Source organism: Bos mutus, chromosome 12 (genome assembly GCF_027580195.1).
Source record: "Bos mutus isolate GX-2022 chromosome 12, NWIPB_WYAK_1.1, whole genome shotgun sequence".
Lineage (NCBI taxonomy): Eukaryota > Metazoa > Chordata > Mammalia > Artiodactyla > Bovidae > Bos > Bos mutus.
In genome coordinates this window covers 23095412-23120058 of record NC_091628.1, presented here as the reverse complement: position 1 = coordinate 23120058, position 24647 = coordinate 23095412, and the positions used below count along the sequence as shown (strand labels likewise).

General features: G+C 40.9%; 2 protein-coding genes across 4 annotated transcripts in view; one reads left to right on the top strand and one right to left on the bottom strand.

Annotated features, from left to right (window-relative positions):
- PROSER1 (proline and serine rich 1) overlaps positions 1 to 12905 on the bottom strand; it is a 31747-nt gene extending 18842 nt beyond the window's left edge. The window contains exons 1-5 of one of the 2 annotated variants that reach the window (XM_070380384.1): positions 11993 to 12903; positions 8890 to 8955; positions 6566 to 6634; positions 1717 to 1811; positions 618 to 711 (exon numbers count right to left, since the gene is read on the bottom strand). In XM_070380384.1, coding sequence (XP_070236485.1) covers positions 618 to 711; positions 1717 to 1811; positions 6566 to 6634; positions 8890 to 8955; positions 11993 to 12037 — 369 coding nt within the window. In that variant the 5' untranslated portion in view covers positions 12038 to 12903. Of the gene's footprint in view, positions 1 to 617; positions 712 to 1716; positions 1812 to 6565; positions 6635 to 8889; positions 8956 to 11992 lie in introns of both variants that reach the window. The other variant, XM_070380385.1, reaches the window with a different exon arrangement.
- Positions 12906 to 13163: 258 nt separating this feature from the next.
- NHLRC3 (NHL repeat containing 3) overlaps positions 13164 to 24647 on the top strand; it is a 42756-nt gene continuing 31272 nt past the window's right edge. The window contains exons 1-7 of one of the 2 annotated variants that reach the window (XM_070380382.1): positions 13164 to 13469; positions 13825 to 13983; positions 14276 to 14423; positions 16845 to 17045; positions 17746 to 17837; positions 18964 to 19076; positions 20029 to 20256. In XM_070380382.1, coding sequence (XP_070236483.1) covers positions 13386 to 13469; positions 13825 to 13983; positions 14276 to 14423; positions 16845 to 17045; positions 17746 to 17837; positions 18964 to 19076; positions 20029 to 20256 — 1025 coding nt within the window. In that variant the 5' untranslated portion in view covers positions 13164 to 13385. The remainder of the gene's footprint in view (positions 13470 to 13824; positions 13984 to 14275; positions 14424 to 16844; positions 17046 to 17745; positions 17838 to 18963; positions 19077 to 20028; positions 20257 to 24647) is intronic. The other variant, XM_070380383.1, reaches the window with a different exon arrangement.

The window sequence follows — 24647 nt, the reverse complement described above, 5'->3', positions numbered from 1 at the left end:
AATGAACAAACTGGAATTTAGCCTTATAATTATTCATCTTTTCTAAGTTTGATGAAAATAAGCCCGATGACAAATAAGTCAAGTTCCTGGTGGTGGTTTAGTTGCTAAGTGGTGTCTGACTCTTGTGACCCCATGGAAGGTAGCCCGCCAGGCTCCTCTGTCCATTGGATTTTTCCAGGCAAGAATACTGGAATGGGTTTGCCATTTCCTTCTCCAGGGGATCTTCCCGACCCAGGGATCAAACCCAGGTCTCCTGCACTGCAGGCAGATTCTTTATCATCTGAGTCAGTTCCTCCTAAACACATAAAGTTAAAGACAAAAGCTTGGAGACATGGCAGAGCTACCAAGGGATTGAGAAAAACACCCCATGAGGCTCATACTGAGTCGCCACTGGCTTCTCACTCTCAAACCATCTCTTCACACCCCAGTGTTCCCCTCTCACCCCTAAAGGCTCTAGTTCCCCACCACAGACTGCAGGGCTGTCATTATTAACCCATCACAGAACAGCAGTCAGGTTATTCATCAAAAGTTAGCACGGTAATAAGATCGGTACTGTTTTTTTCATCAGCATTCAGGAAAACCACGTGCCACTTACATAGCAATCTTGAGGAAATTACCTGTTCAAGCACCCTCTTACACCGTTTCTTCTCAGACATATTTATCCTGAACAAATCTTCAATGGGACGAGAATTCTGTGCATCAACAATGTTTCTACCAAGGAAATACAATTTAGCTTTTCATTTAAGAACCTGGACACACACATTTATACACAGATATATGTGAGTAAGCTTTTTTCCATGATGTAACAAGAAGAGTATGGTTATTCAGTTTTGATTGATGAGTGTAATTAACATGTTTATATAAATATGGTACATATAGTAACTGAATAATGTTTATCTGGCTACTTGAAAGTAACAAAGCAATATTTCAAATTTAAAAAAAAAAAAAAAATCACTATTTTGAGATTCTTGCAAATCTACCCTGTCTGTGTCAGGAGAGCTAATGGCAATAAAACAAACCCTTGTGGTAAATGCATAAAAATCAAGGTTGATCTAAAAATGAAGTTTTATCTTATGTTTTATTTTAAATTTGTGTTTTTGTGGTCATTTATAAATATATTAGGGACTTAAAAACTGCATGTGCTGGAAATACATAGCAATTTGTAGACTCTCATAAATACATTATAGGAGAGTAGGTTCCTTTTCTCTAACATTCATTTCTCAAATTTATTTCACAATCATTTCTCAAATGCTGTGCTGGGTGTTTTAAATTTTATAGTACTAAAAATCTGCATCCCTACCACGTAGATAAGATCCTTATTTTCACAATTGAGGAAAACAAGATCCAGAGAGAATAAGTGTATAGGAAGCAAAAAAATACATACACTGTCAGAACGTGGAAAACCCATCTAGCCATATGTCCTCTGGATTTACCAACAAGCCTCTCAAGTTATTCCCAGTGGGAAGGCAAAGCAAGTCACCGATACGCAGCCAAATCAAAATAACTAAACTCAATAAGCCCCACTAATTTTACAAGTTTATAATCATGTGTAATGAGCACACTACATAGATATAAGAATTCAGCTCTATGCTTTCATACATTTCATTAGTTCCATTTACCAATATAATTCTGACACATTAACATACACTAATGAGTTAAAAGATGTTTGAAAAGTTTTCCAAATTTTTCTGAGTAAAAAGAAGAAGAAATACTTACGAAGCTAACAGTTCAAGAGCAACTAGTTTGTCTTTACTGAAGGTGAAACAGTTGAGTATATTGACCACTTCTCCTGGGTGAACAGCCACCATTTTCTATTAATAAAAAAAAAATAATTCTACTTTCAACATGAGAAATTTTCATGCCAGAATCTGTCTTTTGGGGGTGGGGGGTACTGTAATTAAATGTTCTTAATATAAATATGAGATGAAAGCTGCTTAATCAAAAGTAAGTCCTAACAACTATGTGGATTAAAACTAGGCTTTTTCAATGTAATTACTTTAATTGAAGAACTAAGTTCTCCTATGTGCTCTTTCTTATCCACATCTATCAATATGTTCATCTATTAAAAAAAAATATATATTCTACTTTCCTCAGAAAGGCTGTATAAAAAGAGGCTATTTACAAATAAGGGAGACACACTGCTTGAAAAGTTAGAAAACAATCGTAATTTCTCAGTTGGAGTGCTAGGTTATGTCACAATCAGCACTTCTAGTGAAGTCCATGGTACTAAATAGGGTTATTAAAAAAAGGTACTCCAATCACACGATTAGGGGATCAGATCAGATCAGTCGCTCAGTAGTGTCCAACTCTTCGCGACCCCATGAATCGCAGCACGCCAGGCCTCCCTGTCCATCACCAACTCCCGGAGTTCACTCAGACTCATGTCCATCGAGTCAGTGATGCCATCTAGCCATCTCATCCTCTGTCGTCCCCTTCTCCTCCTGCCCCCAATCCCTCCCAGCATCAGAGTCTTTTCCAGTGAGTCAACTCTTTGCATGAGGTGGCCAAAGTACTGGAGTTTCAGCTTTAGCGTCATTCCTTCCAAAGAAATCCCAGGGCTGATCTCCTTCAGAATGGACTGGTTGGATCTCCTTGCAGTCCAAGGGACTCTCAAGAGTCTTCTCCAACACCACAGTTCAAAAGCATCAATTCTTCGGCGCTCAGCCTTCTTCACAGTCCAACTCTCACATCCATACATTACCACAGGAAAAACCATAGCCTTGACTAGACGGACCTTTGTTGGCAAAGTAATGTCTCTGCTTTTGAATATGCTATCTAGGTTGGTCATAACTTTCCTTCCAAGGAGTAAGCGTCTTTTAATTTCATGGCTGCAGTCACCATCTGCAGTGATTTTGGAGCCCCAAAAAATAAAGTCTGACACTGTTTCCACTGTTTCCCCATCTATTTTCCATGAAATGGTGGGTCCAGATGCCATGATCTTCGTTTTCTGAATGTTGAGCTTTAAGCCAACTTTTTCACTCTCCACTTTCACTTTCATCAAGAGGCTTTTTAGTTCCTCTTCACTTTCTGCCATAAGGGTGGTGTCATCTGCATATCTGAGATTATTGATATTTCTCCCGGCAATCTTGATTCCAGTTTGTGTTTCTTCCAGTCCAGCGTTTCTCATGATGTACTCTGCATATAAGTTAAATAAACAGGGTGACAATATACAGCCTTGACGAACTCCTTTTCCTATTTGGAACCAGTCTGTTGTTCCATGTCCAGTTCTAACTGTTGCTTCCTGACCTGCATACAAATTTCTCAAGAGGCAAATCAGGTGGTCTGGTATTCCCATCTCTTTCAGAATTTTCCACAGTTTATTTTGATCCACACAGTCAAAGGCTTTGGCATAGTCAATAAAGCAGAAATAGATGTTTTTCTGGAACTCTCTTGCTTTTTCTATGATCCAGCGGATGTTGGCATGGGTTAAATATTAACAGGTTCTTTTACTGCAGGACTTCTAAGAAAGTTAATGTGCATTGTGACACTTGAGGATTATATGGACTGTTACGTAATTTAATATTTGTCTAGGATACCTATGTTTTTGAAAAGCAGGTCAATTTATATATTGATGTTAGCAGTGGAGGAAATTCAAAATCAAAGTCAACATAAGGAGATTCAGTTCAGTTCAGTGGCTCAGTCGTGTCCAACTCTTTGCGACCCCATGAATCATAGCACGCCAGGCCTCCCTGTTCATCACCAACTCCCGGAGTTGACCCAGACTCATGTGCATCAAGTCAGTGATGCCATCCAGCCATCTCATCCTCTGTCATCCCCTTCTCCTCCTGCCCCCAATCCCTCCCAGCGTTAGGGTCTTTTCCAATGAGTCAACTCTTTGCATGAGGTGGCCAAAGTACTGGAGTTTCAGCCTCAGCATCAGTCCTTGCAATGAACGCCCAGGACTGGTCTCCTTTAGGATGGACTGGTTGGACCTCTTTGCAGTCCAAGGGACTCTCAAGAGTCTTCTCCAACACCACTTACATAAGCATCAATTCTTATTGATGTTCAAAGTTCAAAAGCATCAATTCTTTGGCGCTCAGCTTTCTTCACAGTCCAACTCTCACATCCATACATGACGACTGGAAAAACCATAGCCTAGACTAGACGGACCTTTGTTGGCAAAGTAATATCTCTGCTTTTCAATATGCTATCTAGGTTGGTCATAACTTTCCTTCCAAGGAGGAAGCGTCTTTTAATTTCATGGCTGCAATCACCATCTGCAGTGATTTTGGAGCCCCCAAAAATAAAGTCTGACACTGTTTCCCCATCTATTTCCCATGAAGTAATGGGACCAGACGCCATGATCTTAGTTTTCGAGCTTTAAGCCAACTTTTTCACTCTCCTCTTTCACTTTCATCAAGAGGCTTTTGAGTTCCTCTTCACTTTCTGCCATAAGGGTGGTGTCATCGAATCAACTGAAGTTGTTTTTAAACACTATTGAAGACTCTTGAGAGTCCCTTGGACTGCAAGGAGATCCAACCAGTCCATTCTGAAGGAGATCAGCCCTGGGATTTCTTTGGAGGGAATGATGCTGAAGCTGAAATTCCAGTACTTTGGCCACCTCATTTGAAGAGTTGACTCATTGGAAAAGACTCTGATGCTGGGAGGGATTGGGGGCAAGAGGAGAAGGGGACGACAGAGGATGAGATGGCTAGATGGCATCACTGACTCGATGGACATGAGTCTGAGTGAACTCCGGGAGTTGGTGATGGACAGGGAGGCCTGGCGTGCTGCGATTCATGGGGTCTCGAAGAGTCGGACACTACTGAGCGACTGAACTGAACTGAACTGAACCTGTTATCACCAAAAGAATTAGTAAAACTGCATGCTCCCTTACGTGTTTGTAAACAGACATCTAAAAGTTTTATCGGACGGTTACATATCTGCAAAAGATTGATTTCCTTATATGTAAGTTTATTATATATTTCTGAAGACCTTGGATCTACTGCTGTAGCTCATTTATGAAAATGTCCAGAACGTAACCTAATTGTCAAAGTCAGTCTTCAGTATGAACACAGTGAAATCAGACTGATTTTGTCTCTAAGTGCATGAAGGTGTGCCTGTGCAGCATTCCCACTTCTCAGTTTTAATTCTAAGGTGGGTGGATAGGCAAGGTGGCTTCAGAGCTTTGTCATGAGTTTGCTGTTCTGATAAAATAAGCCAAGGTCCCCAACAGTATTTTTTACAGAAGCTCTCTGCTTTGCTCTCCTTTTCTTTGGTCCTTAGAGAAACATTTTTCAACCCTTGCTGATAGGTGAATGAGTGAGACAATCTTTTCTTTTTTTAAATAAAGCAGAAAAAAAGCAATTGTTAAAGAGAAGAAGCACTAACAGACCCAGACACTTCCTTAAGCAAATTAGTTTAGGAAGATAAGGATCTGTATGTGCCTGTGTGCTCGCTCAGTTGTACCAACTCTTTGCAACCTCATGGACTGTAGCCCTCCAGGCCCTCCTGTCCATGGGATTTTCCAGGCAAAAATACTGGAGTGGGTTGCCATGCCCTCCTCCAGGGGATTTTTCAACCCAGGAATCAAACCAGCTTCTCCTGCACTGGCACGTGGATTCTTTACCACTAAGCCACTGGGAAGCCCTCAAGATCAGCAGATTTCTTTAAAGCTAGCAGTGCCTGATACTCCCAGGGAAATCCTCTATCCATCCAGACCCCATTTGACTTCAGAGCCTCTGAAAATCTAGGCTTTAGCACTGTGCCATCCATATGGTAGCCACTAGACATGTTGCTTGCTTACATGAAAATCAAAGACCTTAAAAATACCATTCCTCAGACAGATGACACATTTTAAGTGCACAAAAAACATATGTGGCCAGTTACCATATTGGATAGAGCAGATACAAAACATTTGTATTGTCACTGAAAGGTCATTTGGACAGCATTGGTCTAAAAAAATGCAGGCATAGATCAGTCTGACTATTCTTCTAAGACTAAATACAGGAAGGTGAAGACACACAAAAACGGAAGTAAATAAAAATGCTGCTGCTGCTGCTGCTGCTGCTGCTAAGTCGCTTCAGTCGTGTCCGACTCTGTGTGACCCCATAGACGGCAGCCCACTGGGCTCCCCCATCCCTGGGATTCTCCAGGCAAGAACACTGGAGTGGGTTGCCATTTCCTTCTCCAATGGATGAAAGTGAAAAGTGAAAGTGAAGTCACTCAGTCGTGTCAGACTCTTCGAGACCCCATGGACTGCAGCCTTCCAGGTTCCTCCATCCATGGGATTTTCCAGGCAAGAGCACTGGAGTGGGGTGCCATTGCCTTCTCCAAAATAAAAATACTTATGAATTTGAATCTTATGTTTTGCTTGCCTAGAAATATTTTCTACTCCAATCTGCCAATTAGAACTCTACAATTTAACAGTATAGTACATGTGATTGAATTTTACAATTTGGGAAGCTTTAATGTTTTTAACATAGTTATTTTTGAATAAAGTATAATGGAATTTAGTGCCTGCAACTAAAGCAAACAAACTGCAACTTGAGATGAATTACAGAATACGAGGAGAGAATTCAAAATACTTAAAATCCTACATTCTAAGGAAAAATAAATTACTTACATGCTGTAATGCTTTCATTGCCTTCAACTGAGGCTCCGCCCAGGAGAAATATCTCAGTAAATCAACCACCTGAAAAGCAAAGAACTAATTTAGCTCTACCGACAACGTGTTTGCAAACATTTCTACAAGATTTATTTCTGTACTCTGAATCGTTATTCAAAGTGTGCTGCTGGGCCCAGATGACGAGGCATAAGCATGACACCAGAGTTTAGACTGTGAGACGCAGTAGCCACGTGCAGCTACTTACATTTAAATCAAGTGAAACCAAATCAAAGAGAAAACTCAGTTCCTTACTGGCATAAGCCACATGGTAAGGGAGGGCTCAACAGCCGTGTGAAGCTGGTAGCTACCATCGTGGTTAGTGCAGAGAGAGAGCATTCCCACTGCCGCACACAGTCTTGGACTAGAAATAAAGGAATGTATAAGGCAGGGAAAGAAGAAAGTACCTGGAGAAAAAGAAAGTTGGAAAAGTACTAGATGGACATAAAATGTTCGCTTAGGAATATAAAGATACAGTATGAATGGAAAGCTTTAAAACATTTAGTGGAGAAGGACAGTTTTAATCATAGAAAAAGGTCTTCAGTAGTGTGGGTTAGTGGTGGCCCACTAACTTCTACTCTCTAACTCAGATGTGGAGAGCATACTATTCTGATTTAGACCACAGATCTATTCTCTAAAAAGGTGAGAATTACCCTGAATCACGCCAGCAGCTTCTAAATAGTAAGTCACTTTGAGAGCACAGCCAGCCAGGCTCTCTCGTACTACCACCAGCCAAGTTCAAGTGAACGAGGGAGACACTGTGCCATGGCCAGGGAGAGGTGCGCAGAAACCACAGCACTGCAGTCTCCGGGTTCACCGCCTCCAAGGACACCCCAAAAGGAACAACAACAAAGACTCAGGATGAGAGGATAATGAAATCTGGGTTAATGAATTCTTTTACTCTGAGTTCCTCAAAATGTTACGGGTTCAATTATTCCACAAAGCAAAGTTAACACTAGAAAATGGGGTGGTATGTAAAGAAGAGTAAAAACACTTCTCACTCTTCACTGAGAGATACATAAGTAGCCAACAGTTATTGTACTTTCTATACAACTTGATAAGAGAGCATGTCCTTCCTTTTATGGGAATAATGTTTTTACTACACACAGTGAATGCACCCGGGACTACACCAACCATAGAACTTTATAAACTATCATGTCTGATACAGGATGGGAGATATGCTTTATAGTAAGTAGGCTTATAAGACCACACTTGGGAAATAGCTTGATAAAATTTTTAATGACTGTAGCAAAGTCATTAAATTTCTACTATGGGAAGTTTTCTACAAAATTTCACACATATACACAGAAACACATACAAGAGAAGGAAAGAAAAGCTATCAGCTATGTAAAATTACAAATCTTCCTGAAACATTTACATTTAAAAAAAAAGCACTGTGAAAAGTTATGGGACATCTGGAAACCACTCATTAAACAGGTAGCAACATGTGCAAATCACAGAGTAGCTCTCAGGAATTTAGGAGGCAGAACTAGTCTTAATGTTATTCCAGTTTTGAAAGTCTTGAGAAAGAGATGAAAAGTTGGGGCATTTACTTACTAACTCAATCTACAGTTTCATCCACTGTCTACCTTACTCATGTTCCCACCATTTCCCAGAACTGTTCTCCAGATGTACATTTCTATTTCTGCTTCGTATCTCTACCAAGTATTTTCCAAGTATTCCTTGGAAATCCAGCTGTCTCCGCATGTGTGTACATACACGCAAACTTATTTTTCAAAATCAGCAAACTCCTAAAGTTGGGTGAAAGTTTCCACTAAACAATCCCACTTGATAATATCAGTCTTCTGGAAGATACAGAAACTACTTATTAGACACTATTTCTTTTTCTTATTCGTGGCTTCACATAAGAACATATATTACCATTTGTTCCAAGTTGTATAAATTGCAGTGAATTCTGCAATTACTGACTCATAAACACTGTACAAATTTGGGTATGTTAACTGTTAGAAGTTTACAGACATGATACTGTGCTCAGAATATAAACACTTTGAACTGTGTTTTTCAGACACTGCATTTTAAAATCATTTTAGCATATGATACCGTGATGAAAGTGGGTATGCTTATAAAATATGCCAACTATAAATTATGTAAAGTTTTCTGTTAAAACCAAAAGCTTCTAAAGTTCCTGAATAAACAGAGCAACAAAGTAAAAGCAATTCTGAACTTGATCAGTAGGTAAATAAGTAAAGGCACTAATCAGAACATCACTGTTAAAAAAATATATTAAAAAAAAAAAGCTTTTGCTTAAATAAACAAAAGAATACCTGTTCACTAGAGAAATATCCGTGTACATATTCAATCGCTTTTAATTTGTACTCTGTCAAAACAGCCTAAAAACACAGAAAAACAGAATAAATATATGTAAGCAGAACAGCAATATGCATACATGAAAGTTGCCTATGCAACTCAAACAGCGGCAGACCTTCTGTAGCCCTGAGACAAGGAGGCTGATAAAGTCACCATGGTGATGTGACATTCTACCTTTGGGGTTCCATGCTGTTAGGGATACAATTAGACACCAGGAAAACCCCTGGCCTCCCTACTCACTCCTACAAAGGAAAGGAGTAGAATTTTAACAGATAAGATTCTACATTAATAGAAATTAAGTATTCCTGTAAAAGCGATTGCAGTTTTAAATCACCCCAAACTCAACCAAACCATCATTTTTAAAGTTAAATGTACTAGCCATTATTCATTCAGCAGATAATTATTTACTGCACACCTATATGCACTAACTGATAGAAACACATGCGTAAAACAAGGTCTAGTCCAGGCTCTCAGTGTTTCTACTGAGATAGGAACCTAGACGCCAACCCGTGTGCCTGCCACCAACTGGCAGTGTGGTCTCTGGGAGGTATTTTAATTGCCCTGAGAGCCTCTTCACCCACAGAAGGGAACACCAATCACTACCCACCTCAGGATTAAAAGAGTCAAGAGTAAATGTGACACAAGTTCAGAGAGAAGTTTGTGGCCTTGACGCAGCACCATCTAGAGCCATAGGAAATCATGTATGATTCTCCTGGCAACTACATGCTAAGCTTAGAGATGGAAATAGCAGACTGTCACAATCTGGTAACAACCACTCATTAAAAATCCACTAATCCCCTTTGTATGGTGCCAGATCATAACTAGATTTACTGTAGGGGTCACTTTCTAGTATATAGAAATATGGACAGTACTAGTATATAGTACTTTCTAGCATATAAAAATATGGTCAATCATACCCCACCCCCCAAATGAACTAATCCCTTTGCATTCATTCCAGAGCAATCATAATTGTACTTTCTACATGCATCATGCTGCTAGAACACCATGACCAGTCAACAAAGAAACATGCAGGGAGCTCAGTAGTTGAATTTTCATGAAAAAGGGAAAGGAATAGGATTCTGGATAATGTACTCTTGGGAGTTTATTATTGCCATTACTGGACACAATCAAGAGCAAGTTTCTGGCCCAAATCCTGGACTGTGTTGATGCCAAGTCATGTCTTAATTCTTTTATCAGCACTGGAGAGGCCCAGCTGTATCCCCAAGCACACCATAGCTGGAGTCAGAACCCCTGACCTTGAACACTGAACCCCCTCCCTTATCAGTTGGGTAACTTTGAGCTGGCTAGTTAACCTCCAGAGACTAGAAGTGCCATCTGTAAAATGAGGGGTATAGAACTCACATCTCCAGAGCTATTCGGCAGATTAAATCAAATAACGCATGGAGGAAGTACTTGGAACAAGTACCCTCTAAGTGCTCAATAATGAATATTATTATTAGCCTCTTCTTAGAAAGCAGATTACATATTGCTTTCCCCCCTCCTTTCTTCTTCCTATTTCTTTTTCTAGTGTCTTCTTACATGCCTTTGTTTTTAAATGACAATAGTGACAGCTAGTATTACCTACAGACATAATGCTAACACTCAGGAAGAGATTACCTGGTTTAAACTGACTTACAAAGTCTGAGAGCAATTTTGAAAAGCTAACAGTAAATCTCATACTTAGATACACTATATTTTTATCCTATTTTAATAACCTAGTACTATGTTGATGTATCTAATTATTTGGCACAGGCAGAAAAAGATACATCTTGATTTCAGACCAGAAATAAGGGACTTATGTTATGAATTTGACTTTAATCTCTAGAAAAGTTCCTATTCCTTTCATTAGTATTTACCATGTCATCTTTCCACAATTTAGCAGGGAGAGAATATACAAACCGACACCCTAGAGCATCCAAAAGAAATCGACTCCTCTCCCTGAACAAATTGTTTTCTCATAGACAGTAGTTTAACATCAGCTCATTAACAAATTGTGGCAAATTCTAAGTATGTACTCAGCAGGCTGACCTTTTATTGCAGATTTTTATTGGGCAAATTGGATTTGCAAAAGCAGAAATTTTATTTTGATTCAAAAAAAGAATACTCAATAGCATTACAAATGTAGCCTAACATGCAAATTTGAAAAAAAAACATTAACAAAGGATGAAGGAAAACAGCATTTTGCCTTATACAGAATGAAGAAAAACAGGCAATTTTATTAATAATTTCATATGCTGAAATAAATAATAATCACCAGTGCACAAGGTAACAAGTCTTTCCGCCTCAATCAAGGGTCTTGAAAATAGGAAAATGGCGAGGAAACAGCACTGACATTCTAAGCAAAGGACCCTGTATTAACATACGAATGGTCTGTCAGTATTTTCAGGTTTAATTTTGTAAAGGCTTAACTTTTTGCGCTTAAAATACTGTTAAAGCCTCAAGGCTACATTCCAATTTTTTTTAATTTTTTGCTGTCTGGTGGGATGTAGGCTACAATAGTCTCAAAACGAAGCAAAAACCTGGCAAGCAGAAGGAAAAAAGTTTTGAAATGCGAGTTATTTAAGTCCATTCCTAAGAATCTGCCTTTAAGCTTAATGCCACACTTTTTATTAGGATACTAATTTTGTTCTGCCGAGGCAACAGTCTGCTTACACTCAAACTTAAAAATCCTGTCATCATAACCACCGTTAAATAAACTTTCTACGTATTTTTAGTTTTCAGTCAATCTTACTGAAAGATGAGGAAATCGGTTCAGAAATACGAAATCACTTATCCAAAAATACAGTGATTCAAGATTTGTAGGGCGGGCTTGGGAACCGAGGGCTCTAAATACAAGCTCCGCAATACCGGTCTGATTCTCGAGCAGTTTGGAGTTAGCAAAAATCTCCGTTTCGTATCGTGAAACGTATCAAGATATAAACTCCTACCACTAGACGTTAAAATTCCAACCAGTTTTGCAACCCTTATATCCGTATTTTACACAATCTGCTCGCAGTTCCCCAAAAAGGACAAATCATGAGAATTCGTAACTCAGAGATTGAAGGAATTAAGTGTAATTACCTTTCTAATTTCATCCAGCACCATTTCAAAGGACTTTTTGTCCATCTTGACTACTATCTCGACGAGGTTTTAACAGTTACAGTTTCAATTACAAAACGATCATCCCCGGTCCGCTCCGAGAGTAAAAAATGTTTCCAGCTAAGGAAAAAGACTCGAGGAGCAGGAGGAAGGATGCGCAAGAGGTAGAGGACTTCAAAGTCTGCAAAAATTTCTAAAAATGGGGACTTATAAAAACTTTTTATTAAAAACAAAACAAAACAAAACCCGTCAGGCTTCCCCGGCTTCTTTACACAAAGCTTCAGGACCGCTCGGGGAGGAGCCGGGTGCTCTGAGTCCCGCAGAGAAAACCCGGCGTTCGGCGGCCCGAGGCAGAGCGTCTGTCCCCGCAGCGCAAGGCCAGGCGCCGCCGGAAGAAGATCGGGGAAGCAGCCTTCCCGGGGGTAGCGGCCCGAGAAGCAGAGGCACCCGCGCCCCGAATCCTGCGGCCGGCGAGGAGGGAGGCACCAGCTTCTCGGCCCGCACCAGCGCCTCGGCTGCCCCTCACCGCGGCGAAGCTGGCCTCATGGCCCAGCTCTCGCTCATTCCCCGTAGCTACCGCCGGACTCCTGGGTCCCGCAGCCAGGGCAGTGGCGGCCTGGCCGGCTCTTTGTTACCAGCTGCCACCGCTTCCGGGAGCGGGCCGGCGGCCGGCGAGCACCGGGAGCCGAGCGATGGGGGTCACGGTCTCGGGTAGGGGGGCTCCCGAACACCGCAGCGCCAACAGCGCCGGGAGCGCTTCCTGGTTACCCCCACGGCTTCCCCCGCCTCGTAGGGGACCTTCGATGGAGACCGTCGCGCCCGAGTCAACTCAACTCTGCGCCGCCAGATTAGGCCCCTCTATCCTGAGAGCCCAAGAAGGGGTCCTGGTGTGGGAAAGCAGGTGTCCCTGTCAGATGCCTGTACATCTCGGAATTGGATGCCGTAGAAGTCCTTCCCAAAGCCTGAAACTTATTTTTGGAGGGTCACGCCCTTAATTCTAGAGTTTGATTGTGCTCGGTTTTGATTGGTAAGTCCGAATGTAAAAGAATGTACGTCTAGTGGTTAAGGCATATCCACCAGCACCCTGACTTGGTGGCTTGGAAAGGTCCACAGCTAGGATGGGCGGAAGGGCGGTCACGTGGTAAGCCCGGGGCTTGTGACGCGTAAGCGGGGAGGGAGCGCGCCGGGAATGCGGAGTCCCAGTGGGGACTGTGTTTCGCTCTGGTGTCCGGTGCTTTTTGGTTCTGAAACCTCGGGCATCCAGGGTAGGCGCTTTGGAGCTAAGAGCTCACTGCGGCGACGAACTGCCTGAGGCTGTCCTTCGGCCCCCAGCCGCTTGCCAGTCCTTCTCCCTCGCCAGTCTTCCCGTCCGGTCATGACGAGATTCTGGGTCTGCATAGCCGGCGCTGGCTTCTTCCTAGCGCTTCTGGTTTTGCATTCGCGGTTCTGTGCCTCTCGGGTGAGCTGGATGGTTAGGAAATGGCTTCTCGGGTAGCAGCATTCTTGGGAGGTGGTCTTGGGATGGAGATGGAGCTGGTTCTCTCACTGGCTCGTCTCAAAACTGCATCTGCGGCCGAACCGCCGACGTGTTGCCCCTTAGCGTTAAAAAGTTTGTAATGTGGTGTGTGTGTTCGGTCGTGTCTGACTCTTTGCGACCTCGTGGACTGTAGCCAGCTGGGCTCCTCCGTCCATGGGATTCTCCAGGCCCCATCCAGGGAGAGAACCTTGGTCTCCTGCATTGCAGACAGATTCTTTACCGTCTGAGCCACCAGGTAAGTACACTCTCAGTTTCCTTATTTTCTTTTCCTCCCCAGCTCCCACCACATCTGCACTTTGCTTTTAAAATTTCCTGGAGAGCTGAGGAGATTCTTTACCGGCTGGATGTGGATTGGCCGAAGTATTCAGAATACTTCACTGGAGCAACATTTTGTGTTGCAGTTGACTCCCTCAACGGATTGGTTTATGTAGGCCAGGTAAGTAAAACTGGGATTTTTGTTTTTGAAGTTATGAACGCAAAGAAAACAGCTTTCCTATGTTACTGTACTAAGTATCTATGTACGTTTATGTTACTCCAATTGTGGAGTTTGTTTTTTTAAGTTAAAGTTAGTGTTTTGGTTTTGAGCTTGATAGAGGTTAATATTGTTTGGTTTTGTAAACATTACGTCATTTCTTGGTTAATCTTTGACTTCTGTTTCTCGTTGTGAAAATAATGATTGCTTCCTTAAAACTGATCCTATCTAAGCAGTTATTTTTGTATACCTTCAGAGAGGGGATAACATCCCAAAGGTATTAGTGTTCACAGAGGATGGATATTTCCTACGATCCTGGAATTATACAGTTGACACACCTCATGGTATATTTGCGGCCAGTACACCACAGGAAAAATCCGTCTGGATCACGGATGTAGGAAGTGGTATGTGTAGTAATATCTCTTAAATTATCTTGCTAGAAACCTCCTCTTTGCCCATCTTCTTACTTGTCCATTTTAAAATCAGAGTGGCTGAATCTATTTGTAATTTATTCAGTGATTTGTGAAATCGCCTTTCGAAATTTTTATATCGTTGTTATGTATAATTGAGACATTTAACAAGGAGGCTATCATTATTGTGATCTTTCCTTTAATTTGTCATGGGACTTTGGCATGTTAAAATATCAGTTGCTCTTCTTAGACTACTTCTGTGAAGCCAAATAAAATGGTAGTCTCTAAAAGCTAATAAATGGGGTCTTTGCCTGTTTTTTTCCTTTACCACTTGTCTGAGAGATTCTGCTGAAAAACCAGAACTGCTTTCTTGCCCAGAGTGCAAGATTTGCAGAAACTGCTGGTGGTGTGAATGCTTCTGAAGTCCTGCTGACTTCAGCATGTCTGAAACCTTTCCATTAAATAATTTTAGTAGAGTGTGCAGGCGGTGCTAGTGGTAAAGAACCCACCTGTCGATGCAGGAAACATAAGAGACTCAGGTTTGATCCGTAAGGTAGGAAGATCCCCTGGGGGAGGGCATGGCAACCCACTCCAGTATTCTTGTCTGGAGAATCCCATGGACCAGGGAGCCTGGCGAGCTATAGTCCATAAAGTTGCAGAGAGTCAGACATGACTGAAGTGACCTAGGACACACGCATGCTGCCAAAGTAAGCACAGTTGAAGTTACAGCTGTGAGATAAGTGTTCAGAGATAGCTGTTGCCTGTGCTTGTGATTTAAGATAAGATGATTCAAGAGATAAGCTGGTATTATTATTTCAGGAAAGAAAGAGATCTTAAAGAAAATATTTCTAGTCTTGTGCCAGATAAGTTCATGGCTTGAAGGTCATTCTGTTTCCCCACTTTGGGTTAATTCAGATACCATTCTGGAATTAAAGAGGTCTCAGGTTTTGAGAACAGTGCACTAACCATATCTGTTCTCAGTACCCAGATTTCTGAGCCTTAGTCCGTGAGTCCTTTATTTCAAGCTATATTTTGGATGGTAAGATTTTGATTAAATCAGAAAATCTTGGTTACTTCTGAGCTCATTGTTAGACCTTACTGAAGTTTGACTATTTTTGCTTCTTTTTTTTTCCCCTTTTTGGGATTCACAGTTAAAAGGAGGCCTTTACTTTTTACTTCCTTCCATTCATGTGATCCTTTTTTTATAAAATACTTCACTGGTTCCCAGAAATAAAAAGAACACACAGTTTGCTTTCATTCTTTCCATTATAGCTTGTTTTTCCATGCACAGATCTGAAGACAGTTTTTCTATTTCTTCCTATATTTCAAAGAATAAATGCTCTTTAGTTAAAACATGGCTGCATGTTAGCCATTTAAAAAAAAAACACTATTTATGGGTATCCTTTTTCCAATTCCTTAGAGACTTTGAAGTTTGTTTTCTTTACTGTTTTGCTCTCAATTACTGCTACAAAGTTTAGCTCAAGTCTCCAAAAGAAGTATAATAATAAGTCAAGATAGGATGTAATGCAAGCTGATTCACATTGTTTCCAGTTTATCATTTGAATGCATACCAATTTAGTTGGTCTTGATATGCCTTCAAGTTGGTTTCTGTTAACCGCTTTATGGTTTTTCCTTGTTTATTAATATTCCAGCTTATGCTTTGCTTGTAAGATAATTTTAACTCTATGGAAAGATTTATTCCTTATTTAGGAAAGAAAAGCTAATGGATTAAATGTTGTATTTGTTTCCACTTGGAGAAAATGTGGCTTAAAAAAAGTCAATATTGTTATAAGCCAATGTTACTTCAATTTAAAAAGAAGCTTTAAAAATTAGCATGAAAATAGATATATGTGTCTGTATTATAAAGAACTTTTTCATTGAGCTACTGAAACTGGAGATGTGCCCAAGAGTAACTGAAATAACAGTTTTCAGATATAAGTTGTTCAACTTCTTGATTTTCTTTTCTTATGATTCCTTTTTCTTTTTAAATTTTACACCTGAGTATAGTTGATGAACAATGTTCTGTTCGTTTCAGGTGTGCAGCAAAGTGATTCAGTTATATGCATAGATGTAGCTTGATTGTGTTGTCCAAATCATGTTTATTGAAAGTCATAAGATTAAAAAAGTCATGTACCAGTACTTTTACATCATGAGCCTTCTGTTTTAGGAGTCAGTTCACTTTCGTTGTATTTATTTTATTTAGAATCTACTTAATTTTGGAGTACATGAGATTCTAATCTGTGAATAGAACCAATGAAGCTTTGTTGCTTGTCAAATATAATATATTTAATTATTAGCATTTAAACTTTTTATTACTGTTTAATTTTGTCAATTTTTTTGCCCTCAGCTTACTTGAAAAATGTAAATGTTTGCGCAGTGGTTATATTTGTGAAATATGCATATTTGTCTTTATAGGATTCTATGGTCATACTATTAAAAAATACAATTCCTTTGGTGATCTTGTTCAAGTTTTGGGGACCCCAGGCAAAAAAGGCACTGGTTTGAACCCCCTGCAGTTTGATAACCCTGCGGAATTACATGTAGACGACACAGGAGATATTTACATTGTGGATGGAGATGGAGGATTGAATAACAGGTTGATCAAATTGTCCCAAGGTACGTGGCTTAGTTTTGTGTGCTGCTCTAAGAGTATGGCTCAGTTAGTTGGGTCTCATTTGTCTGACACTGCGCAGAGCTTCGGTCAGCGCCTCTGTCTTCACATTGCCTTCTGTGTGTGCCCTGTGTCTTCACACCTCCCTTTTCTCTTAGAAGGGCACTGGTCACTGGGTCCACTCTAAACCCATCATCTCCACCTCAGGATCCTTAACTGTATCTGCAAAGGCCCAGTTTCCAATAAGGTCACATTCACACCTTTGGAGATTTGAGACTTGGGCATGTCTCTTTTTTGGGGGGGTGGGGGGCGAGAGGGACATCTTCAATATGATACAGGGGCATTAAAAATGGCCACCTGTGAAATTGTAATTTGTAAACTCAGAGACAAGGTAATACCAAATAACATTGATTATGAGGGGGAACCAATTTGAAGGAGAGGTTGGCATGAACCCTAAACAATGATATTTGGGTTATGAAAAATTTAAGTGGAGAAAGTCAGTTGAAGAAGCAGATTGCTTGAAACAGAGAAGGAATTTTTTTTTAAGCATATACATTAGACAGATTTACATAAACAGAAAGCCAAGAAGGCAGAATCAGCTCAGGGTGTACTTGAATAGTTTGTAACTCATGACATACAATATAACATGCTAATGCATAAGGCATTCTACATATTGTACCGACCAGATGTGTTTACCATTTATAGATTTTATGATCCTTTGGCTGCGTGGAGAAAATGGAACAGGACCTGCTAAGTTCAACATACCCCACAGTGTTACAGTGGATTCCACTGGTCGGGTAAATATATGGTCTGATCTCTGTGTTTGGACTGTCTGATTATATGGGGGTGGGGCATGTATCAATATATATGGATCTTGGTGTACATATGCCTGTCTGCACACCTGGATGTGTGTGTATGTTAGTGAATATGTGTATCTCAGGGCATCTGGGCTGTTCCTCCAGGACTGGGTATACCCACGTACTCTCCTGCATAGCTCTGCAGCCCTGGGCACATGTCACTAGAAACCATTTCACTGAGACTTCCCTGGCCATCCAGTCGTTAGCCCTCCATGCCGCAAATACAGGGGGTGCAGGTTTGATCCCTGGTTGGGGAACTGGGAACCCACATGCTATTTGGGGCAGCCAAAAGATGAAGAAGAAAACAAAACCAAAAAACAAAATCCATTTCACTGTATGTATGCCATGGGTTGTATACATCAAACCCAGTATACTCAACACCACTTAGAGCCAGTCTACCTTCCTGTATTACAGTAACAGTTCCCTGAAGAACTCAAGACAGCCTGTCGCAAACCTAAGTGAAACCTACTGTTATCATGCTTTATATGTCACTAAAATCTCTCAAGCTTCCTCTTTAAGTGCTTTGGCACTTTGAACAAACCCTCGTAAATCAGGTGGAAGTTTAAGGATGCGGTACGAGTGAACAGCTGGCTTCCCACTGGCCTCAGCCCCTAAGGATGCGGCCGGGTTTTCCACATCTTGGTCTCGTTGGCTGACCCAGGAACTAGGAGGCTGGTGAGACTCGGTGATAGCAGACACTTGTTAGAGGAGTGAGTGAATGACTGCTTCTCAGTGTCTTCTGATCCTCTGCATGACAGTGGAGTGTTCCAGCTGTTTAGCTAGCCAGATGCTTAGCATAACAGCCAGAACATGCTAGGCTTTGGGTCAAGGCCACGTGTGGCTTTCCCATCTGTTGTAAGCTGACTCCAAAGTATTTAACCTTCTGCAGTTGAATTTATTATCTGAAAATGGGGCTTTAACATGCTCTTCTTTGGGGTCCTCTAAGTCCTCGATGGGAGTGCTTATGAAACTGCTGAAAATAAAGTCATTTTCTCCCCCTCTTCTTTTTCCTTCCTTTTCATTGTGATGTGGACATTCTCCGGTCACTGTCTTTCTGCGTTTGCAGGTGTGGGTGGCTGACCGAGGCAATAAAAGACTTCAAGTGTTTGATAAAGACACAGGGGATTGGTTGGGAGAGTGGAAGAACTGTTTCTCAGAAGAGGGGCCTTCTGCAGTCAGGTAATCATTTCTTTTTGTCTTTAAATGCTTGTTTGATTTGGTTTTTGTTAGTTTCTCTGAAGAGCTAGCTGAAAGTTTAAAATATTTGTTGTGAATTTTAAGCAGGGAAAAGGAGGAAGGAAAGAAGTACTCAGAGAACATGTAATCACGTTTCAGATTCAGGCAGAGTGCTCAGTCACTTCAGTCGTGTCAGACTCTTTGTGACCCTATGGATTGTAGCCACCAGGCTCCTCTGTCCATGCAGGCAAGAATATAGGAGCGGGTTGCCATGCCCTCCTGCAGGGGATCTTCCTGACCCAGGGATAGAACCCTTGTCTCTGGCAGTTCTGCATTGGCAGGCAGGTTCTTTACCACTAGCACCATCTAGGAACCGCACCCCGCCCCCTCGCCTCCCCCAGGCAGAGTGCAAGTGGTTAAACTCCCATGTGTTTGAGATAATAAAGGCTGGCCCTTGCAGCCGCTGCCATTGAGGTGCAGTGTATTTTTAAACATAGAATAAAAAGTAAAACCTGGAGTCTATATAGTTTCAGACCCAGCTTGACACCAATTCTCCATTAGTTTGTTTGTGTGTTATTTTTAATACTCTGCTCAATGTTATGTGGCAACCTGGATGGAAGGGGAGTTTGGGAGAGAATGGAGACATGGATATGAATGGCTGAATCCGTTCTCTGCCCACCTGAAACTACCACAACATTGTTAATCGGCTATACTTCAGTGCAAAATAAAAAGTTAAAAAAAAGTAGTAAGCTAGTCATTTTTGGCTAAGTCTATCATCACAAATCTCTTGTTCCCTCAGGGGCAGAGTCAGATCAATTTTTAAATGTCCTTTAAAAGAACCCTTCAGCAGGTGGGTCTTTTTAAGATATAATATCGTAGGGATACGTACGTGTATTGGAAAAATGAAAATTTATGTTAGTTTTGCACGGTTGATGGTGTGACATCTCCTCCTCAGGTTTACTCCTGATGGTAAATACGTGGTCGTGGCCCAGCTGAATCTGAGCCGGCTCTTAATCCTGGCGGCGCCCCCAGTAGGAAATATCGGTGACTGCTCTGTGGTCAGCACGATCCAGCTGGCCGATCAAGTCTCCCCGCATCTCTTAGAAGTCAGCAGGGAGACCGGAGCAGTCTACGTAGCTGAAATTGGAGCAAAGCAAGTGCAAAAATACATCCCCATGAATAGGTATTTCTCTTTATTCAGTTCATAACTGTTAGTTTGTTTTTTTTTTTCCTGGAGGTTTTTTTAGTTGGAAGTTCAGATCCTCAGATTCTCGAATTTGCTGTTAGATACTCTCAACTGATGTTGAGGCACAAGGATTTGTTTCCTTATTTTTGCCTGACCCCGTTGTCAGAGAGACACATGTTTTTATATCATCATGAACCAGGTTGTGGGGCATTCTTGTGATTTAGTTCCACTTGAACACGCATATGGAGAAGGCAATGGCACCCCACTCCAGTACTCTTGCCTGGAAAATCCCATGGATGGAGGAGCCTGGTAGGCTGCAGACCATGGGGTTGTGAAGAGTCGGACACAACTGAGCGACTTCACTTTCACTTTTCTCTTTCATGCATTGGAGAAGGAAATGGCCACCCACTCCAGTGTTCTTGCCTGGAGAATCCCAGGGACGGGGGAGCCTGGTGGGCCGCCATCTATGGGGTCGCACAGAGTTGGACACGACTGAAGCGACTTAGCAGAACATGCATAAGGATGTTTTAAAGAAATAACTAATGAAGAATAGGATGGGAAAGAGGGACTAGGGTAATAACCCAGTAATTTGCCCTCTAGACTCGTTTGCCCTGGAGGGGAAGCAGAGAAATTAACATGGGTTTGCAGCATAATTTATTGAATTTCATATAAGCAGCACAAACTTTCTCTTTATTTGCTTCATAAACAATGAACTGCTTGAGAGATGGGATCTTGATTAACGAGAACCCACAGGGCGCCACGCCCTGAAGATGCAGAGGTGAAGAGTCAGGGATGTCTGCGTGCCTTTGAGTAGCTCACAGTCCACACGATGTGACAGTGACACGTGCGATTGGACTTCTGGAAGGAGGAGCGACAGGTCTGAGTTGAAGAGTCTTTGCAGGGGAATCAGTTTCAGCTTCAACTTGAAAAACTGAGGACAGGAAAACCATGAGTTTTGGGTAGAGAAGTTATGGAAAATTGCGCCCTTGCTGTGAACCTCGGTAGGCTTTCTTTTAAAGGCCCAACTTGGCTTTGGTTGTTTAGCTCAGGGGTCCCCAGCCTTTGGGCTGGGGACAGGTTGGTACTGCCTGTCCGGTCAGCAGCAGCATTAGGTTAGAAATAAAGTGCACAAATGAATGTGATGCACTAGAATCACCCTGAAACCATCCTCCCCACCGCCCGGTCTGTGGAAAAATTGTCTTCCACGAAACTGGTCCCTGGTGCCAAAAAGGTTGGGGACCGCTGCTTTAGCTGTAAGATGCTTAATCTCAATCCTTAAACAGGAATAAAGTGGCTGGTGTCTAAGCCCTTTACCAAAAGGGATCTTAAAAATAACTAGAATGTTTTTAAAGGTAGCAAGAAAAATAGGTCCTCTTCTCGGTGCCTCTTTTCTTTTTTTCCTTTTTTTACATGACCTCTGTCCATTCCTAACTTTTGTCTACCTCAAAGAAGTTTTAGATTTATTTGTATAAGAGTGTGTGCCAAACACTTGGAGCAGATGAATACTTTCCTGCTTTTTTCTTTCTGCATCTTTTTTTTAACCCGTTTGTTCTGAATATTAGCCTCCCAATTAAGACCATTTTTTCAGTTTGTTCTAGTTTATTCTTGGGTTGGCAGGAAACTTGCCATATTATAGTCTCTTTCACATCATTCTTTGCCTTTGCTCATATCAGCCTCCCTCTTTATCCTAATCATGTGTCATGTGTGTTAGTCACTCAGTCGTGTCCGACTCTTTGTGACCCCATGGACTGTAGCCCACCAGGTTCCTCTGTCCATGGGATTCTCCAGGCAAGTTGCCATTCCCTTCTCCAGGGGATCTTCCCGACCCAGGGGTTGAACCCAGGTCTCCTGCATTGCAGGCAGATTCTTCACTGTCTGAGCTGCCAGGAAAGCCTCTTTATCCCAGTGTTTACAGTAATCTACCAACGGGACTCTGTCCTGTGCTCCAAGGCCGTTAATAAGTGTGCTTGTGCCATCGATTAAGCTGTGTGACCTGAACCAGTCACCTTCATTTTCTCGTCAGTGAAATTGGACTGTCATTGTGTTTCCTCCTTCAGGAAGGCTGTGAGGTTCAGATGTGCAATAGTGAGGTTCACGTGTGCAATAGGTACAGATGTGCCCTTTGAATTCTGTAGTTCCAAGTACATTGAAGGCGTCTTGTTAGAAAAGGTCCTTCTAAATGTGCTGTTTACCTGATACCAGCTATCAGTTTTGCCTTAATTTTGCATTTATTAAAATGCCATAAATTTATGCAGTTAGCCAAATAATAAATCTACTTGGAGGAAAATAAATAATTTGAGGTTTTGTTTGTTTTGCTTTCAAGTCAGCTCAAGAAGTGCAAATGTCTCTTTGAAGGAATATAGGTTTGATTTTTGTCATTTCAAAAATGTTGTATTTAACTTCGTTTTACGCCAGATTCTTACACAACTTGCCGAAAGTAATATTTGCGTGGACCCTGCTAAATGTGTTTATTAGCATGCTTGTAATCCTGGTATTTCACCTTTTTTTTCTCTGGATTAATGGTTAAATTAATTGAGAAATGCGTTGTATTTTCTGTTAAATAAAAATTTTGCAAAGAAAATGCAGTATTGTCTGGTTTTCCAATTAACGTTTGATTCTGTTGTTATAAAAGCAGTCTATAATTATGCCATTGAATAATTTCAGCGATCATGAAATCACTGGTTGATACTGAGAGTATATCCTCCTCTTCATTTACACGTGAAGTGAGGGCTGAAGTGGGTAAATATTGGGAGAGGTTGTGGCTTTAAGATGGTGGGTGGTACAGATGATAGTGGTAACTACGTCTATTTTTGCTTTAGAAATGGAATCTCTTTATGCCTCTACCATCTAGATCTGTTCTGGGAGAGAGGGGTAGGGTGTTCTAAGTTAGAAAACCAAGGGTAATCCTGCTATTGTGTTAAAGTCCTATAAATCTTAATTATGTTGAGTTGGTTCATAGTGCTTTTCAGGTCTACTGTATCCTTCTACTTTTCTGTCTATTCATTCTATTAATTTTTGAGAGTTTGATATTGAAATTAAGATAAAACTCTTAATTTATCTACTAAAAAATGATTGTAATATATAGTGGAACTATATGTAACTTTGTTCTGTATTTTCCAAGTCTCCCGTAAATGTATTACCATATTTTCATAATTTAAAAAATAAAAAAGAATGAAAAATTAAAAAAAAAAAAAAGAAAACCAAGGCTACAGGTAATCTTTCTTAACCTCCATTAAAGCATTGAGCCTTTAGATTGGAATGTTTGTCCAGCAAAGCATACATGCAGTCTGATGAGAAGCTAAGGAGACCTATATACTTTGTAAAGCTCAGGCCATATTAAAGAACAACTTCAAGCAATGAGGCTGCTAGGTCAAAAGTAGTCAAGGCTCTACTTCCATTTTGCCTTTGTTGATTTTAAACATTACTGGATTTTAAAATAGGATCGATTGGAAAGCCAACATTAAAACAGGAAACTCAGGTTTTTGCTCCTCAGCCTCAGGAGAGTAAATCCAAATCAGTCTTTTGTAGAGAGTCAGAATAAATCAAGTTTATTTATTCAACAGAAATGTTTGAAACAATGTATAAATGAAGACACTTGGGTGAGTATCATCTGCCCCAGCTCTTCGAACTACCTAGTTTGTAAAACAAAGCATGCTTGCTTTTCAGCTTTTCTGGAAGGGGCCATTTGACGCTTGTGTTACCTTCTTGATACGCAAGAGGGCAGCAGAGTCCTGCTTATGATAAGCACTTCTTACAATCAAAGTGGGCATCTTTATACTTGACCTATACGTGACCTTCTTTATATTTCTGATTTTTTAAAATCCAAGGCTGTAGTGTTAACCATACTTTTAATTTTCCTTCAGCTTTTTTGCATCTTGAGGAAATTGGTTTATAGGTGACATCTTCCAAGGGTTGTTGGAAATATTTACTGCTTTATTGAACGTTTCCATGCTTAAGAAAAAAAGGGTTAAATCTTTTCAGTAATTCAAACTAATATCCAGAAGTGAATAACTCATTTTAAATATTTAAAATTGTAACCTGAAGGCGTACTTAGTACAATAGAAAATGTATCTGTTACCAGAAAGTTATTCTTTTTCTTCCTACTAGCTTTGTTGTTGTGTTTAACAATTTTGCCATGTGGTTGCTGACTCTTACCGATAAGAAAGATGGATTATTTTATAGAGAGGCCCAGGGATTTATCCACTGTGCGCTTACCCATAGAATTCCTGAGTGTATTAAGTAAATCAATCCTCTGAACATTTAATGACATTTAATATAGATACTCTCTTAGTATGTAAGAACTGAATGGAATTTGAACAATGGAAAATAGCACTCTTCGGAACTTTTGTTTCTTCCATTGTAAGCAAGAAATGATACTGTTATGATTC